Source organism: Bos taurus, chromosome 22 (genome assembly GCF_002263795.3).
Source record: "Bos taurus isolate L1 Dominette 01449 registration number 42190680 breed Hereford chromosome 22, ARS-UCD2.0, whole genome shotgun sequence".
Taxonomy (NCBI): domain Eukaryota; kingdom Metazoa; phylum Chordata; class Mammalia; order Artiodactyla; family Bovidae; genus Bos; species Bos taurus.
In genome coordinates, this window is record NC_037349.1 from 55,395,125 (window position 1) to 55,408,839 (window position 13,715).

Sequence of the window (13,715 nt, forward strand, 5' to 3'; positions counted from 1 at the left end):
TCAAGCCTTTATTTTTAGCCACTTTCTAAAAAAGACAGTGGAGAAAGAACTTTACGATTATTCAGGGTTGTGTGGTCCCTATTTAGAGGCTTTAAATTTCTTCCCTCTTTGTTTTTTTTTCTTTTTGAAGTGGAGTGAGTCCATGTATGCAACCGTGCTTTGACTAGGAGACTGTCATTTCCATGAAAACACTGGGCTGTGTGCAGTGCAGACTCAGCACCCCAGCCCCCACTTCCTGGCTCTCCCAGACAAACGACTTCCTGTTGGAGAGGAACTCCCCAGCCCCTTTGTGTGCTCTGTATACAGAGGGCAGCCCAGGGCCTCCCGGGCTCGGTTTTCTCCATTCCCCAGAGGAGAGCGTTTATTAATTGGCCCCTGTGGAATGACATATAGTAGAAAAGCTATGGTCCTCGAGCGGAGAATCCCAAGGCCACCCACCCACTAGCCAGTCGGTTGTATAATCTGGAGAAGCTTGCTTCTCTTCCTGCTCTCGTGTCTCTGCTTTCCCCAGCATCAGACCTGGGAGGCCTGGGGGTGACTTAGTCTCTCTGTCTGTGGGCCCACAGGCAGGATTTGGCTCATCCAGAGATTGGCCAAGTGCAGGAAAAGGCTTCATGAAGGCCCTGAAATTCAGTGATACCCAGCCTGGGGGGAAAAAAACCCAAAACCTCTTACTGCATTTGAAAACCGTGAAGAAACCATTTGAAGGTGAGAAAATAGGCTTATGGGTTTGTGCTTTTTAAAAAGCCTCCAGCCCATTGTATGTAGACGGGATTCTACAAGCAGATAGTCATGAGTATAAGCCCCTTTCTGTCTGTAATGTGTTTTCAATTTGTCATTTTTATCCACATATAAAATGCACGCTATCACACAGATCATGCAGTGTACAACTTGGATTATCATAGAATGAATACCACGTGTATGCCCAGCACACACATCAAAATGAAATCTTGCCAAGCACCCCCACAGCCCCTTTCATGCTTCTTCCAGTTATCATGGCCTCCTTCCCACACAGAGACAAGCATCTCTTGACTCTGAACACCTCAGGAAACTTCTGTCTCATTTTGAACTTTCTGTAAACGAAATGATATGGTACATGCTCTTTGGAGTCTGGCTTCTTTTGTAGAGAGAACTTTATAGAGAGATTGATCACTGTCCATCTTAGCATACTGTCGTTCCCTCTGCTGCTCAATGAGTGGGATCTTTTATTTATTTAATTTTATTTTTTAAAGAAGATTGTCTTTTTCCTGGCTCCTGGGGTCACGACTGAGTTCTGTGAGGTCAGACCCCTCCTTTTCTGGTTCTTTGGTGGGAGGCACAGTTCAGGAGTTACCAAATGTAGAAGCCACTCCTGACGTTGCCAGGCAGTTGGTGTGCAGACTGGTGAGACAGCTGTGATGGAAATTTGCAGCCGATGTAGCTCCTGGTCGTCTAACTGGACATCCCTCAGAGAATGAAAGCGCCGTGGCGATTCGGTGGTCGTCCGAACACCACGGCCATGCGTCTAGCTGTCCTGCTCTCATCTGACTGTGGACGGGCCGTTCACCTTCTTAGTCCTTGTGCGAAGGTACTCTCGGTCCTCAGGCACTGCTCAACGGAGACCCTGGACGGGTATGCCCCTCCTAGGGGTTTGCTCTTGCCAACCCCATGGTTCTTTTGGGCTCTTGAGTTCTTTCTTTTAGCTAATTTCAGAAAACTAGGACAAAGTCCAAACTAGGGCAGGACCCAGGGAGGGACCAGCCTGGGAAATCTCCCCACCCAGACGAAAGCTGAGCTAGAGCTGTGGGCTCCAGCTGCACAGGCCTGTCTGCACAGGCTGTTCCCCACAAATTCTCAGGCCGTTACCTTTTAATAAGGTGTCCAGAATTTTTTTTTTAATTTTTTAAAATTTATTTTATATTTGGCTGTGGCTCAGCCGTCGTTGCTGCAAGGGCTGCTCTCTAGTTGCGGTACGTGGGCTTCTCGCTGCAGCGGCTTCTCATGTTGAGAGCTTTAGGGCCTGTGGGCTCCGTAGCTGTGGCTCCCGGGCTCTAAAGCACAGACTAAGTATCTGTGGTGCTTAGGCCTAGTAGCCCCATGGCATGTGAGGTCTTCCGGGACCAGCCATCGAACCCTCATCCCCGGTATTGTAAGGCAGATTCTTCACCACTGGGACCACCAGGGAAGTCCCAGCTTGGGTATAATTTCCTCCGTTGAAGGAGGTCACTCATGCCCCACAAGTTTTGCTCACCTGATAAGGCTGTCCTGTGTGGGAGGCCCACATGGCAGGGAACCTGAAGGCTCGATGATGATACAGATCCAATTAGAATCCCAGCTTTGCCTCTTCATTTCATTTTCATCAGCTCATTTGACAGAAGGGGTTTGAGGAAGTTCTTGCCACTTGTCAGTGTGACCTTGGGCATGTTACTGATCCTTTCTGAATTAAATATTTTTACTGGAAAAGGCATAATAATACACTGAGATTCATGTACAGGTTAAATTATAGTTTCTAAACACTAGCACACCCAAGAAGGGCATGGCAACCCTCTCCAGTACTCTTGCCTGGAGAATCCCCATGGACAGAGGAGCCTGGTGGGCTATATAGTTCATGGGGTTGCAAAGAGTCAGGCATGCACATGTGAAGAATCTTAGTTCCCTGACCACGGATTGAACCCACTTTCCCCTACATTGCAAGGTGGATTCTTAACCACTGGACCACCAGGGAAGGCCCTTCTTCTTTCACTTGTCATTAAAATGGTAAAGTGGGAGCTTATCTACCCTCCTAAAAAGGAAGTTACAAGGAATCTCGTAAAACTCCGGAAGTAGTGAGTGTGTAGGGAAGGGCTGGAGGGATTAGTCCCATCCTGCACTGTTTTTCCAAGGACGACGCTGGCTCGTTCCCAGCTTGCTGCTGCTGCTCCTCGGTGGCCTCTGTCTGAGAGTGAGCAGTGGTCAGTGGCAGTAGTTGGAGTCGTTGTCCGAAGCAAAGACCTCTGTGGTGCACCTAGGGTTTCGAAATCGCTAACTTCTGTTTTGGCATTGAATTTGGTTAAGACTCGTTTCAACATCCAAGAGCCTCACGGAGCTTGGATTTAGTTCTTACTTACGCAAACTCCATGCTCCAGAAGTACTGCCAGGCCGCTGGAAGCCGGTGTGAGGTGAGAGCAGGAGGCCCCACTGTGGCTGCGGCTGTGCCTTCTCAGAGCAGCTGCTTCTGTTTGTTTCTGGCCTTGGACCTTCACTTCCCATCCAGGCGAGGTGGGCTTGGGTTCCACGCTGCTTTTAACTCAGCTTAGGTGTAAATACCACCAGGGGTGGCCCAATGCAGGGGACCCGTTCCTATACCTGATCTACTCATTTTATGGCCAATTGGGCATAAATGACCAAAGATAGTTAAATCCACTCAGACCCTGATAGCAGCCATCTTCATATTGAGTTTTTGGTTTTGGGAGGGTGTCTGTTTCTTTGTTTCTTAGTTCCTCTGTCTTTCTTCCTTCTTTTCTTTCTACCTTCTCCTTGCTTTTCAGCTTTCCCCCTACACTTTCGAGAGAAAGAACAGAACTCAGATGCCTGGCTTTGCTACTTGGTGGTTGTGGAATCTTGGGCAAGCCAAGCCACTCACTTAGCCTCGATTTCTTTGTCTGGAATACAAGGGAGGTCACAGGATGGTAGTGAGACCACCGTGAGGGGAGTATGTGAAAACACTCCACAGAGCCAGACACATGGATGTTGTTATTTAGTCACTTAGTCATGTCTGACTCTTTGTGACCCCATGGACTGTGGCCCACCTGACTCCTCTGTCCATGGGATTTCCCAGGCAAGAGTACTGGAGTGGGTTGCCAATTCCTTCTCCAGGGGATCTTCCCCACCCAGGGATCAAACTTGTGTCTCCTGCATTGGCAGGCGGATTCTTCACCGCTGAGCCCCCAGGGATGTCACAGGGATGGCGTGTAATAAATGTTGGTCCTCTGCTCTGTCCCCCTGCCACCATTTCCACGTGATGTCGGGACAGCCCCTCCTAGGCTGGGAGGGAGCCGTCATTTCTGTGGAGGGATTGGGGGTAGCAGGGGAGGCAGGACCTCACAGGCCACGTACCCAGGGACCGCAGAAAGCCCTTGAAAAGTCATAAGCTGAGCTGGGACGTGGTCAGGTTTCAGGTTTGGCTGCTGCACAGAGAAAGACCAGAGGAGGTATTAGTGGATCTGGGTATAGAGTTGGAGCCCTTGAGCCTTTAAGTGGAAGACAAGCCTAATCCAGGGGCTCCCACATCTGGTGCCAGACTCTCCTTGGGAGCCATGTCAGAATCCCCAGCCCCATTCTGGGTCCACTGCACGACAGCCTCCAGGGACCTTTGGCATTTTGAGAATGACGACTCGGCTTCAGTCTGTAAAAACGGCTTCTTGATGGCATCCTATGGGACAAAGTACATAGTCAGTCACGTTACAAGCCAAAGCCTGGTCTTTGAACATACATTTTAAATTTTGTGCTCCCACGGACACTCGCTGTCCTTCGGAAAGGGGCCTTGACTTCTGGTCCCAGGCAGACCCCCGCCCACAGCCAGAGGGGCTAATTAGACATGCACAGGTGCGCCTAATGGGTGGGGCCACCCCCCACTGTCCTGGGACCCACCCACCGGGGGAGGAGAGAGGCCAAGGAGCTTCCACAGGCTGTGCTCTGCGGCTTTTTGCTTTGTACGTCATCTCTGCGCGCACCTTTACTCCTCCTGAGGACGGGAGCATAAGGCTCTGTTCAGTTCAGTCGCTCAGTCGTGTCTGACTGTTTGCGACCCCACGGACTGCAGCACGCTAGGCCTCCCTGTCCATCACCAACTCCTGGAGCTTGCTCAAACTCACGTCCATTGAGTCGGTGAGGCCATCCAACCATCTCATCCTCTTTCGTCCCCCTCTCCTCCCACCTTTAGTCATTCTCAGCATCAGGGTCTTTTCAAATGAGTCAGTTCTTCGCATTAGGACCTGTTAGCCAAACCCAAATATGACCTAGTGCCTCGTCTCACTGGTGTTTGACAAGAGGATTTCAACTCAAGCTGCTTCTGCCCTTCATGGGGCCAGGGGTGACGGCACGGAGCCAGGAAGCTGCAGGTAATTGTCCTCCTAGAAGCCATCTTTCCTGGGTGGGGCTTTTAAATAATCAGGGGGTAGCAAAGAAATGGGCTTCCTTGAGAGCTCAGAGGGTCAAGAATCCACCTGCAATGCAGGAGACCTTCGATCCCTGGGTTGGGAAAATCCCCTGGAGGAGAGCATGGTAATGCACTCCAGTATCCTTGCCTGGAGAATCCCCAGGGACAGAGGAGCCTGGCAGCCTGTAGTCCATGGGGTCACAAAGAGTCAGACATGACTGCACGACTAAGCACAGCACAGCAGAGATACATATTGTAAAGCTGTTGTTTTTTATTTTTTCATAAAACAGTGTTTTTTCCCTCTAGAAGGCTCCACAGGAAACTAATGCTGAAGGTTTGTTGTGTTTTTTTGAGGCAGAGGGGTTGGGAGCACTACGGACTGTATGCTTTTCATTTTGTACCATTCTGTAATGTTTGGAACCTGTTCGTAAGGTTAACTTTTTTTTTTAACTGATCTTTTTTGAGGTACAATATATGTGTAGTCAAATGCACTTATCTAAATATGCGGCTTAATGAGTCTTGACGGGTGTGTGCTCTGTGTGGCCACCACTGCCGCAGACGAGACCTGGAGCACTTCCGTCCCCCCAGAGTTGACTTTGTGCCTTTGCCAGGGTAATATACCCACTGGTCTGATTTTCATACGGACCATTTTAATATTTCCTTTGTTCTTTTCAGTATTAAAGGGGGGAAAATGTCATCAGTGTAAATTAAAAAAAATGAAACATGCAGGGATGCAGGCACAGTTTGTCTTTCCCTCCAGGCGAAGTAAAGGGTACCTCTTACTAACCACAAAGCTAGGTAGAGGCGGGTGGAGGGGGGTGTGTGTGTGTGTATGTGGAATTGGCAGTTTTCCCGCTCTTTGGGGAAGGGGAATAATGAGAAGCCAGTAGTATTCAGGGGAGGCTGTTTAAAATGCAGTTAAGTATGTAAATACTATATTTAAAAAAATAGGGAATGGGCTTAAGTATGCTGCGGGAGTACCGGTAATTTTTTGTTCGTGCTTTTGTTTTCTGTCAGATGCTTGTTTTTATTATGGATTGAATCGGATTTTTAAAAAATAGCTGTTTAACACATTCCCCTGTAAGGAAAGATTGACAGCAGATATTAGTAATCAGTTAAGAGTTTAGGGTAAGCAGTGTGCAGTCCCCGAAATGGAAGTCTGTGTCTTGAGCAGTGTCGGGAGGCCTTGTGTGGATGGACAGATCACTTTGTCAAGCCTTGTCATTTAGGCATTAGTTTAGACGTGGCTTAAGTAGCTGGATGTGATGGGGTTGTGCACAGAAAACGCGAAAAGAACTAGAGGCTTGCTGATGGATTCCCTAGGTCTTCTGACGTCTTACAGGTGATGGTGAGTGTATAGAGCAAACTTCTTATGCCTTTTTTTTTTCTTTTATTTATTTAGCTGCCCGGGCTCTTCGTTGCAATGCATAGACTTAGTTGCCCTGCCCTGTGGCATGTGGGATCTTAGTTCCCTGGCCGGGCTCGTTAAACCCCTGCCCCCTGCGTTGGCAGGCAGATTCTTAACAGCTGGACCATCAGGACGTCCCCTTGTTATTTGTTTGGCTGTGATTGGAGCCTGGCCTCTCTCAACAGGTGCACTATGTTTATTCAGGTTTGCATCAGGTGCCTGGATTTTAGATTGCCCTGAGATTTCAGTGCCTATCTGTGGAAGGTGCTAAAATTTTAAGCGGCAACCTCTACTTCTTAAATTCTAAGCATTTCTTGTAAGACATTAGGGAATACAGAGCATACTGTGTGAGCTCAGTGCATTGGTAATACTGTGAATTTAAAACATTGTTGATGGAGATGGGTTTCAAATTACTTGGAAAATGTGAATGATGGGAAGATGGGGTGTTTTTTTTTTGGTTCATTTTGGATGAAAGTGAAAAGTCGCTCAGATGTGTCCAACTCTTTGTGACCCCATGGACTGTAGCTCACCAGCATCCTTTTTCCATGGAATTCTGCAGGCCAGAATACTGGAGTGAGTAGCCGATCCCTTTTCCAGGGGATCTTCCCACCCAGGGATCGAAGCCAGGTGTCCTGCATTGCAGGCAGATTGTTTACCATCTGAACCACCAGGGAAGCCCAATAATACTAGAGCGGGTAGCCTATCCCTTCTCCAGCGGATCTTCCCAACCCAGGAATTAAACTGGGTCTCCTGCATTGCAGGTGGATTCTTTACCAGCTGAGCTACCAGGGCGGTAGTTTTCTCTGGATATTTCAGACATGAATAACTCGGTTGGCTTTTGGATGTGTGTGTTTCCTCATTCTTTCATTTCATAATTAATAATCACTATCTGTTATGTGCACATCACTGTGCTATGGACAAATGCAAATAGTTTGACCTCTATCTTGCCCTGTAAAAGCAAGTGAGATAAAGAATAAAATTTTAAGTAAGTATACTACACAAGCTGATTCTAAAATTCATATGGCAAGGCATAGGACCCAGAATAGTGAAAGTCACCTTGAAGATGAACAAAGCTGAAAGACTCACACTTGCTGGTTTCAAAACTTACTACAAAGCTACTGTAATCAAGACAGTATAGGGACTTCCCTGATGGTCCAGTGGTTAAGACTTTGCTTTCCAAAGCAGGGAGTGTGGGTTCGATCCCTGGTCAGGGTTTCCACATGGCCTCGTGGCCCCCCCCCCAAAAAAAAAATCAAAATATAAAACAGAAACATTATTGTAACAATTCAATCAATACATTTAAAACGGTCCACATTTTTAAAAACTGTAGCACTTTCACAAGGATAGATATATAGATCAACAAAATGGAAATGAGCGCTCAGAAATGAATCCTTTTACCTTATGGTCATTTCTAGAGTTCATTGTGGGGAAGAAGAGTCCAACAAAGTATTGGAACAACTGGATTTCCACGTGCAAAGCATGAACTTGGACCCTTACCCCACACCACATGCAAAAATCACCTCAGAGTCACCTCACAGTGGATCATAGACCTAAATGTAAGGGCTGAAACTATCAAACTAGAAGAAAACACAGTCAGTCTTCATGACATTGAGAAGTGATTCATTATATATGATTTTATCAGAATAAACCTGTTATTTTCTCCACAGAATGGGAGAAAATATTTGCAGAATTATATATCTGTAAGAAACTTAAATCCAGCCTATATAAAGAACTCTAAACAGGTAAACAATAAAAAGAAAAATAACCCAATTTAAAATGTGGCCAGGACTTTCCAGCAGTTGAGTGGTTAAGAATCTGCCTTGCAATGCAGGAGTCTCGGCTTCTGTCCAGGATTGGGGAACTAGGGTCCCCCATATGGCAGAGCAACTGAAACCGTGTGCGTCAATTACTGAGCCCGTGCTCCATAACTAGAGAGTGCACGTGCCACAACTGAAGGTCCCACGCCCCAGCGCAGTGAAGATTGCACAGGCAGCGACTAAGACCCAACGCAGCCAAAAAAAGGAGTATTTAGATTTTTTTTTGCCAACAGGAGTTCCCTGGAGGTCCAATGGTTAAGACTTCACCTTCCAAAGTGTGTGTGTGGAGGGGGTGGTGAGGGTTGATCCCTGGTCAGGGAGCTAAGACCTCACAGTTTCTTGCAGTGAAAAAACCCAAAACATAAAGCAGAATTAATGTTGTAGCAAATTCAGCAAAGACTTTAAAAATGGTCCACATCAAAGAAACTAATAAAATTTGGCTAAGAGTTTGAATCGATATTTCTCCAAAGAAAGATAGTATGAATGGTCAAGAAGCACATGAAAAGAATGCTCAATACTACTAGTTATTAGAGAGATACAAATCAAAAGCACAGTGAGATACCACTTCACATTCATTAGAATAATGGCTATTCTCAAAAGACACGAGGTGGAAAAATAACCCTGTTGCAGAAAAGAAATATGTGCAGTCACTTGGGTCCTCAAACTGTTAAATGTGTATTTTAGTTACCTTGTGATTCATTGATTCCACTCGTTTATACCCAGCAGAAATGTTCTTCAGCTTATGAATGGACAGACAAAATATGTTGTATCCATGTAACTGAATAATATTTAGCAATGGGAATGACGTACAGACACACGACACAATATGCCAAGTGAAGCCAATCATGTATGATTCCATTTATAGTCAATAGGCAAATTAGCCAAATCAGTAGAAATAGAAAGTAGATTTATGTTTTTTAGAAATAGAAAATAGACTGAACAACAAAGGCCAGCAATGACAGATTGTCTGGGGGGAGTTGGCTTTGAGCTTAGTAGCTGTATATATGAAGGCTGTGAAAAGATTGAATGCAAGGCATAATCAGAAAGGCAGGATGGGCCCAGATAGGGGGCCCTTAAGTGCCAGCATGAGGAATTCTCTGCTGTACTTTGTCACCCTAGGCCTGATGGGGCTTCCCTGGTGGCTTAGATGGTAAAGTATCTGCCTGCAACGTGGAAGACCGGGGTTCAATCCCTGGGTCGGGAAGATTCCCTGGAGAAGGAAATGGCAACCCACTCCAGTACTCTTGCCTAGAAAATCCTATGGACGGAGGAGCTTGGTAGGCTACAGTCCGTGGGGTTGCAAAGAGTTGGACATGACTGAGCGACTTCACAGGAAGCTGATGGGGCTTCCCAGGTGGCGCCAGTGGTAAGGAATCCACCTGCCAATGTAGGAAATGGAAGAGAAGTGGGTTTGAACCCTGGGTTTGGAAAATCCCTTGAAGAAGGAAATGGCAACCCACTCCAGTATTCTTGCCTGGGAAATCCCATGGACAGAGGAGCCTGGCGGGCTACAGTCCATGGGGTCACAGAAGAGTGGGACACAACTGAGTACGCACAGGAAGCGGAGAGAAAGTGGCACACCTCAGAGCTGAGTCTTAGGAGACTCAGGCCACCCCAGAGTGTTGGGAGCTCACGCTCCTGTCGAGGGCCCTGTTAGGAGTCTATCACAGCCGGTGGGAGAAGAGGCTTTCGTCTCTTACATTTCCTGCAATTAGTTTGGAGTTCTGAGCTTTCTGATACCAGCATAGGCAATTTGCAAGGCCTCACACACAGATGTTATTCTACTTCGTTTCCTGGGAAAGTGAGTCACAGCTTCCTGGTAGAGAGCTGTCTGGGTGCTAAACAATGGTGTGGGGACCCCTGCACAGGCGCTCCGTTCACAGCGGCTCCTTTCTGTCGCTGGCCATCTATGCTTTTTGTTGACATTTTCTCTCTCCTTCCTTCCTCTACTTTTTTCTCCCTTTCTGCTCCTAATTGGTTCTACTCTCTCCCTTCCCATGGCCTTTATCTCCACACCTCCAGTGTCTTGCAGATTGCCACTATTCCTTTGCACAACATGAAGTCTGATCTTAGCTATATGAAAGAAAAGACAGGAAACCTTTTCATGAAGCTTATATGGAACCATTGACATGTAGGCCATGGCAGTGAATATTTTCATGGAAAATAGGCTACATATGATGAATGTTTTTCTAGGTAAATTTAATGTGAAAGCCACTGAGATATGAGGAGACTCGCTCTGAGAATTTTTTCAGTCCTGTCACTTCAAGATCTCACGAGGACGTCAACATGTCCGTTTGCGGTCTGCGGTAAAGTCTTTGCTGCTGGTTTGCCATCTCCGGTTTTGGTGAAGCAGAGAGCAGACTCAGGGCCCTGCTTGGGCCTCAAGTACTGGCCTAGGAAATGGTCACCACCTTCCCAAGACACAGGAAACTCACGACTGTCCCATTTTCAAAGGTTCACCGCGAGGCCAACTACTTACCCCAGCTGTCTAATTTATCATTTCTACCAACCACTCTTTCGGTCTTGCTTTACACTGAAATCTCATCACGTATATATGACGACATTTAAAAGATTGCTGTGGGCATTTCCTTTAAGGTGAGATTTTCCCTTGATAAGTGCAAATGCAGCTAGACTGGTGGTTGCAGTGGAGTTAATCCACTCTGTGAAGGAGGTCTGTCTCCATAAAAAGTTGGCCAGGTTTTGTTGGGTTTTTTTTTGGGGGGGGGGGGGTGCGGATAGCAGAGAATTGGTAGGGTGGCTAAAGGCAGCAAGAACTAGGGGTGGAATGGTGGAGGGGTTGGTGGTTGTGCTGTGTTCAAGTGAGGCTGTTAAATGTGTGGTGAGCCCTCATATGGAAGATGAAAGCTGTGCTGTCCTGAGAGGGAGGGAAGGGGGGAGCCCAGGCAGGTTTGGAGTTGGGGACCCACTTCTGAATCTTAGCGCAGTCACTCTCTGCTTGCCTGAGCCAACATTCTTCACCCTCCTCAGCCAGAGTTGAATCAACGGGACAGTCATCAAGATCAAATAAATTTAACTGGGAACAAGATTCGTGTTGTTTGGCTTCTTATAAATGTTGAGTCCTCTGGAGTCTTTAGAGATTTCACCAGATGTATTTTTAATAATATGATAAATATAAAGGACAGGGAAGCCTGGTGTGCTGCAGTCCATGGGGTTGCAAAGAGACTGACGTGACTGAGCAACTGAACAGCGATAACAAATGATAAAGTTTAAACTCTTCTTTTGGTATAAGTGTAGTTCTGGAGGTATAATATCTGAATAAATTACCTGAATCATAGTTTGTGAAACCTGACTATATCTTATTGTTGTATAGTCACTAAGTCATGTCCCACTCTTTTCGACCCCATGGGCTGCAGCCTAGCTCCTCTGTCTTCCACTGTCTCCCGGAGTTTGCCCAAATTCAAGTCCACTGAGCCAGTGATGCTATCTAACCATCTTATCCTCTGCCGCCCCTTTCTCCTTTTGCTTTCAATCTTTCCCAGCTTCAGGGTCTTTTCCAATGAGTTGGCACTTCGCATCGGGTGGCCAAATTATTGGAGCTTCAGCATCAGTCCTTCCAATGAAGAGTCAGGGTTGATTTCCTTTAGGATTGACTGGTTTGATCTCCTTGCAGCTTGTTTGACCAAACTGGTTTGCTCTCCAGCACCTAAATTCGAAAGCATCAATTCTACAGTGCTCAGCTTTCTTTCTGGTCCAGCTCTCACATCTGTACATGACTTCTGGAAAAACCATAGCTGTGACTTTACAGTAGACCTTTGTCAGCAAAGTGGTGTCTCTGCTTTTCAATACACTGTCTAGGTTTATATTGCTTTTCTTTCCAAGGAGAAAGCATCTTTTAATTTCATGGCTGCAGTCACCATCCACAGTGGTTTTGGAACCTGAGATCTGTCACTTCCCCTCTCTTTGCCATCTAGTGATTATAGCTGAAAGTAGAAATCTATCACTAAGTTGTGTCCGACTCTGTGTGACCCCATGGACTGTGTAGCCCGCAGGCTCCTCTGTCCATGGGATTTCCCAGGCTTGGTTCAGTTGCTTAGTTGTGTCCGACTCTTTGTGACCCCAAGGACGGCAGCATGCCAGGCTTCCCTGTCTGTCACCAACTCCTGGAGCTTGCTCAAACTCATGTCCATTGAGTCAGTGATGCCATCCAACCATCTCATCCTCTGTCCCAGGCTGATACCCTGTAAGTGGAAATCAGATGTAGTTCAGAATTTTATGCTCAGGGTGGCGCTGTTTTCCCATACTTTTGGTAATGTTTGCATTTTATCTCTGTGGGTTCCAAGTCAGGCAAGTAACTCAGTAAACATTTAGGACCATTTCTACCTTCTGTTGTTCACAGACCTTCTTACCTTGTGAGGCCCTATCCAATGCCATATCCTAAAAGTGCACATTTATCCTATATTCACTGTAACATACGTGAGAACTGCCGTAATAAACTAGCTGGCTGATTATATGTTTGAAGACATTTATTAAAACAATAGATTTTTCAGCTTTTTATGTTTGGGAGTCAGTTTGTGTTTAGGTCTCAGATATGTGCAAAGCTTGTGTGCCAGTTCTTAATGGGATAAAGGACCTATTACAGTTCTTCACAACTGACTTATTTAGCACAAATACGAAAGTACATTGAACTCCATTTTCATTAGTAATCTGTTCATAACCTGTGTGAAGAGCACAGATTAATTGTTCCCCACTTCTTGCCAGAAACTACACATGTCCTTCACAGGTGTGTCGTTTGGGGCTTGACGTGAATTTTTGTTTGTTTGTTTCTAGATACGGGGATTTCTGTCACGGTTTGATAACGTCCTTCCTGTCAGCCTGGCCTTTGACAAATGCACGGCTTGTTCTTCCAAAGTAAGTCGTTCTGCATTGGCAGGACTTGTTTTTTAATATGAGCCCGGTCAGCCTTCCTAGCCAGAGGCCCCGAAACCAGCTGAGGGCTTTTCGTTGGGGAGGGCTAGGGTCTGAAAAAAAAAACCAAACTAGAAGCGGTTATGGTTTCATTTATCTGTGTTCATTCTCCCAGGGAAACCAGCCTGAGAAAGTTTGGTTTGTAGTATAGTGAGAGAGACTGAATTAGATCATTTCAGCTCTGTGTGAGTCCTTGCAGCAAGCAGGCTGATTTGGGCTCGAATTTGAACTTTTCTCGTCCTTGTTCCTCCCCCGAGGGCTCCTTACTCGCACAGACCATCACAGAGCAGTTTTTTAAGTGTTGCTCAGAGGATGAGGGAGACCAGGCGGTCCTGATGGTGTGTCTTTTGGAGTTCCACATAATGACAAAGAAAAAGTAAACAGAGATTAGGGGACTGGACGGGGAGCCAATAAAAGGGCCCATTCAGCTTTGATCTTTCCAGAGGCT

The 13,715-nt window shown here is 46.4% G+C and overlaps 1 protein-coding gene across 22 annotated transcripts in view; it reads left to right on the top strand.

The window, feature by feature from the left end:
• The window catches only part of ATG7 (autophagy related 7), a 274,102-nt gene that overhangs the window by 90,638 nt on the left and 169,749 nt on the right, over window positions 1–13,715 (top strand). For all 22 annotated transcript variants that reach the window (XR_009492304.1, XR_814634.4, NM_001142967.1 and 19 more), the window contains 1 exon segment: window positions 13,130–13,210. Coding sequence is in view for 20 of the 22 variants with exons in the window: in NM_001142967.1 (NP_001136439.1) it covers window positions 13,130–13,210 (81 nt within the window). In the remaining 2 variants the exon portion in view is untranslated.